The sequence below is a fragment of the Trachurus japonicus genome, unplaced genomic scaffold, assembly GCF_045865225.1.
Source record: "Trachurus japonicus isolate A0001 unplaced genomic scaffold, Traja_1.0 AP029808.1".
NCBI lineage: Eukaryota > Metazoa > Chordata > Actinopteri > Carangiformes > Carangidae > Trachurus > Trachurus japonicus.
Window position 1 is genome coordinate 969 of NW_028219941.1, and position 5,233 is coordinate 6,201.

At 50.0% G+C, this 5,233-nt stretch overlaps 1 protein-coding gene across 1 annotated transcript; it reads left to right on the plus strand.

Annotated features, from left to right (window-relative positions):
- Positions 1-2,551: 2,551 nt before the first annotated feature.
- LOC146960948 (sister chromatid cohesion protein PDS5 homolog B-like) lies at positions 2,552-3,836 on the plus strand. The gene is made up of 3 exons (XM_085771912.1): positions 2,552-2,811; positions 2,940-3,085; positions 3,352-3,836. The coding sequence occupies exons 1-3, from the start codon at positions 2,785-2,787 to the stop codon at positions 3,485-3,487; spliced, it is 309 nt and encodes a 102-aa protein (XP_085628038.1). The 5' UTR covers positions 2,552-2,784; the 3' UTR covers positions 3,488-3,836.
- The last annotated feature ends 1,397 nt before the right edge of the window (positions 3,837-5,233 follow it).

A 5,233-nucleotide genomic window follows, 5' to 3' on the forward strand; every position in this document is an offset into this window, starting at 1 on the left:
ACCGGGAACAGGTCTGACTTACTGCCGGCAATGCGAACCAAGCTCCTGCTCCGGTCATACAGGGACCGTACAGCCCTCAGCAGAGGGCCTCCGACCCCATATTCTCGGAGCACCTCCCACAGGATGCCACGTGGGACACGGTCGAAAGCCTTCTCCAAGTCCACAAAACACATGTGGACTGGTTGGGCAAACTCCCATGCACCCTCGAGCACCCTGCGGAGGGTGTAGAGCTGGTCCAGCGTTCCACGGCCAGGACGAAAACCGCATTGTTCCTCCTGAATCCGAGGTTCGACTATCGGCCGAATTCTCCTCTCCAGCACCCTGGAATAGACTTTTCCCGGGAGGCTGAGGAGTGTGATCCCCCGGTAGTTGGAACACACCCTTCGGTCCCCCTTTTTGAAGAGAGGGACCACCACCCCGGTCTGCCAGTCCAGAGGCACTGTCCCCGACTGCCACGCGATGCTGCAGAGGCGTGTCAGCCACGACAGCCCCGCAACATCCAGAGACTTGAGGTACTCAGGGCGGATCTCATCCACCCCCGGTGCCTTGCCACTGAGGAGCTTCCGGACTACCTCAGTGACTTCAGCTTGGGTGATGAATGAATCGACCTCTGAATCCTCAGCCTCTGCTTCCTCGACGGAAGGCGTGTCAGTGGGATTGAGGAGATCCTCGAAGTATTCCTTCCACCGTCCGACGATATCCCCAGTCGAGGTCAACAGCTCCCCTCCTCCACTGTAAACAGTGTTGGCGGAGCACTGCTTCCCCCTCCTGAGGCGTCGGATGGTTTGCCAGAATTTCCTCGAGGCCGACCGGTAGTCCTCCTCCATGGCCTCCCCGAACTTTTCCCAGACCCGAGTTTTTGCTTCCGCGACCGCCCGGGCTGCCGTCCGCTTGGCCTGCCGGTACCCGTCAGCTGCCTCAGGAGTCCCCCGAGCTAGCCAGGCTCGGTAGGACTCCTTCTTCAGCTTGACGGCATCCCTTACTTCTGGTGTCCACCACCGGGTTCGGGGATTACCGCCACGACAAGCACCGGAGACCTTACGGCCACAGCTCCGGACGGCCGCGTCAACAATGGAAGTGGAGAACATGGTCCATTCAGACTCAATGTCTCCGGCCTCCCTCGGAATCCGGTCAAAGCTCTCCCGGAGGTGGGAGTTGAAGACCTCCCTGACAGGGGATTCTGCCAGACGTCCCAGCAGACCCTCACGATACGCTTGGGTCTGCCAAGTCTGACCAGCTTCCTCCCCTGCCAGCGGATCCAACTCACCACCAGGTGGTGATCAGTTGACAGCTCAGCCCCTCTCTTCACCCGAGTGTCCAAGACATACGGCCGGAGATCAGATGACACGACTACAAAGTCGATCATTGACCTCCGGCCTAGGGTGTCCTGGTGCCACGTGCACTGATGGACACCCTTATGCCTGAACATGGTGTTCGTTATGGACAAACCGTGGCTAGCACAGAAGTCCAATAACAAAACACCGCTCGGGTTCAGATCGGGGAGGCCGTTCCTCCCAATCACACCTCTCCAGGTAACACTGTCGCTGCCCACGTGAGCGTTGAAGTCCCCCAACAGAACGATGGAGTCCCCGGTTGGAGCACTTTCCAGCACCCCTCCCAGGGCCTCCAGGAAGGCCGGGTACTCTGCACTGCCGTTCGGCCCGTAGGCCGAGACAACAGTGAGAGACCTATCCCCGACCCGAAGGCGCAGGGAAACGACCCTCTCGTTCAGTGGGGAGAACTCCAACACATGGCGGCTGAGCTGGGGGGCTATGAGCAAGCCCACACCAGCTCGCCGCCTCTCACCATGGGCAACTCCAGAGTGGAAGAGAGTCCAGCCTCTCTCAAGGAGTTGGGTTCCAGAGCCCAGGCTGTGCGTGGAGGTGAGCCCGACTATCTCTAGTCGATACCTCTCAGCCTCCCGCACGAGCTCAGGCTCTTTCCCCCCCAGCGAGGTGACATTCCATGTCCCCAAAGCCAGAGTCGTTGTCCGGGGATTGGGTCGCCGGGGCCCCCGCCCACGGCTGCCACCCAAAACACACGGCACCGGCCCCTCATGGTCCTTCCTGCGGGTGGTGGGCCTACTGGAAGGCGGGCCCACGTCGCTCCTTCGGGCTGGGCCCGGCCGGGTCCCGTGGGCGGAGACCCGGCCACCAGGCGCTCGCCTGCGAGCCCCAACCCCAGGCCTGGCTCCAGGGTGGGGCCCCGGTGACGCCGATCCGGGCGACGTGAACGTCCTTGATATTGTTCCACTCATAAGGGGTTTTGGAACCGCTCTTAGTCTGACCCTGTTTGCCTTGGGAGACCCTACCAGGGGCATTAAGCCCCGACAACTTAGCTCCTAGGATCATTCGGGTGCTCAAACCCCTCCACCACGGTAAGGTGGCGGTTCAAGGAGGGGGCCTCGAAAACAATTTGCCAAAATGTTGAACTATCTCTTTCAGGGAGTTGATTCTAACATGAACTCAGGTGAGCTGGTAACTTGTTTTCTCCTGGTTGTGGGAACTGTTTCTAGTGTTCAGTGTCTGCACCCCAGGTTTTCGTGTCAACATGAGCTTTGTTTTCAGTGGAATTATCAACATAGCTGCTGCACATGTCGACTAATGACATTGTTTGTCAGGACCAAACTAAATCTCCTCATAATCCTCAGCTTGTGTTTGCTGTGGTTTTTTTTTTTTTTTTTTTCCCCCCGTAATCGTTATTCTGTCAAACAAAGAAGCTCTCTGACAAAAAACTGCTCTCTTTCAGAATTTCAGCAACACAAAAAATTATCTCCCGCCAGAGATGAAGTCATTCTTCACACCAGGAAAGGTAAGTTCAGTCGACAGCTGCATCAAAGTATTTTCTAATCACTGCCTCTGTTTGTTGCATGGAACAACTTACCTCTTGTCATCTCTCTCTTCTCTCTTTCTCTCTCTTTCTCTCTCTCGCTCCTCAAGCCTAAGTCAGCTAACGTTTTGGGTGCAGTAAACAAGCCACTGTCGACGGCGGGGAAACAGCTCCAGAGCAAAGCTTCTCGTATGGAGACCGCCAGCAATGACGACTCCTCGTCCAATCCAGGCTCCCCGCAGCGCAGCACGACCAGGTACAAGACATGGAGCTGTAATGCCCACACACACCAAGTTACACACCCTGATATCAACAAGCCTTTATCCTCTTGATGGGCTGTAAACAAACACTTTAAATCTGAGTCTCATGTCTGAAACTACTCTGGAAAACGAAGAAAGCTGTTCACTGATGCTCACACCACACAAGAAACAGAAAGACGTGGCTTTTGTATCTCGTCACCTTGAGTTGTTTATCTGATTTCTAAGTATATAATGGTAATAATTAATAATGGTTATGTTCCAGGCTCGACAGCACAGAAATGGATCACAGTGAAAACGAGGACATCAGCCTAAAGAGAGCCGACAGCACTGACAAGGTATTAAAACCTCTTTATGTCCACGTACAATATCGACTGTGCAACGGCCCCCCGAGAATGTGAATGAGAATAAAATGAACAACTGCGCGGCCGTCGTATCTAAAAGACTAATGATCACAGCTCCTGCAGTCATCCTGAAAACAACAGGATATCTGTGGTTGTCACAGTCTCTCAGCTATAATCATTTTAGAAAATGTTCCTCTCTCAATTAGAAAGATCATCGGAAATGATTATTATTGTCACAACCCCATTCGTAGGAAGTGAAGCTTGATTTCCTTTGTATCGGTGTAATTTAGTTTTGACAAGTGGCACCAGCTGCAGGAAAAAAGCAAAAATGAAATGGCTTTTGTATAAAATCAGATCTCGGTGGCAAATTTGCAGAAATAGTTGATTAATGTCAAACTGATATGTTCCTAATCTGTCCTGCAGCGCGAGTGCGCAAATAAACCAAGAACATGATCTGAAATGACACAGTAGCTAAGAGAAGCTGAGAGGGGCGTGTTGCTATGATCCTGTTAAGAGTTGCCGGTCATAAACTCTCGTGTCTCTGTGTTTTGATTCTGCTGTGCAAACACCAGCTGGATTTTAGTCAAGATTGGATTTGCAAGTACACTTTGTGTAAACTATCATTAATAACAGCTCCAGAGCTGCTGCTGCTGCTGCTGCTCCTTTGCTCTGTGTTTTGTTCTGCATCAATATGGTTTAGCAGCTCCTCCCTCCTCCTGGAAGCTATCTGCTTTCCAAAAATAAATTGTACATGTGTTTTAGTTTATTTGCGCATTATATAACCTACAAAAAACTATGAAATTAAACATTGTGCGGGAGAGGTGGAAGCCAAAAAAGGCTTATGAAAATACCTCCTCTATGTAAAAACTACAATGGTCGTCTTCAAAGTCAGAAAAACTTGATAATACAGAAATTCATTACGTTAAAAATAAGAGGGAAAAAAATTTAATTTACATACAAAATGAAAGATCCAATACAGTGCTACAAATGTTTGCTAAAGAATGATTTTCAGTTTTGTTTTTTGTTTTTTTTTACAAACTTGACAGTGTAGATATTGATTTCAACGATGCAGATTAATTGTTCCATAGTGGTGTTCCTTCGTATTTTAAAGTGCATTGATTGAAGGAAGTCCAACAATATGGAAGATGAAAGTTTTAGTTGTTTCACTGGACGTCAACATGGAAGTTGCCACTTGTTAAAGGGATAGTTCACCAAAAATTCAAATTTCACTCATTATCTACTCACCCTCATGTCAACTAAGAGCTGTGAGAATTTTCAGAGTCCTCCGTTCCTTCTCTGAGTTACGGGGGGTCCGCGTAGCAGTATTTGTCGATATAATGGTTGTCAATGGATACCAACTTTCTTCGTCCAAAAAGACACACCAAAAAACATCCAAATACCCCCATACTGCTCGTCTGTAATGTCCCTCTTGTATTGAAGCCCTGACATAAGAAATTGCTCAGAAAAAAATTAAATAAGTCTGTATCTTAAGCTTGTTTGTAGCGGAAGCTCCCAGTGTCTCAGTTCACTGCTCTGCCTGTGTCCGGCGGAACAATTTCTCATGTCGGGGATTTAATACAAGAGGGACATTACAGACGAGCAGTATGGAGGTATTTGGATGTTTTTTGGTGTGTCTTTTTGGACGAAGAAAGTTGGTATCCATTCACAACCATTATATGGACAAATACTGCTGCGCGGACCCCCCCGTAACTCAGAGAAGGAACGGAGGACTCTGAAAATTCTCACAGCTCTTAGTTGACATGAGGGTGAGTAGATAATGAGTGAAATTTGAATTTTGGGTGA

Excerpts from the sequence above, each read along its gene's own strand:
- LOC146960948 (XM_085771912.1), top strand. The coding sequence starts at position 2,785 with ATGAAGTCATTCTTCACACCAGGAAAG. Across the intron at positions 2,812-2,939 it reads CATTCTTCACACCAGGAAAG|CCTAAGTCAGCTAACGTTTT; the intron begins GTAAGTTCAGTC and ends TCGCTCCTCAAG. Across the intron at positions 3,086-3,351 it reads CCGCAGCGCAGCACGACCAG|GCTCGACAGCACAGAAATGG; the intron begins GTACAAGACATG and ends GTTATGTTCCAG.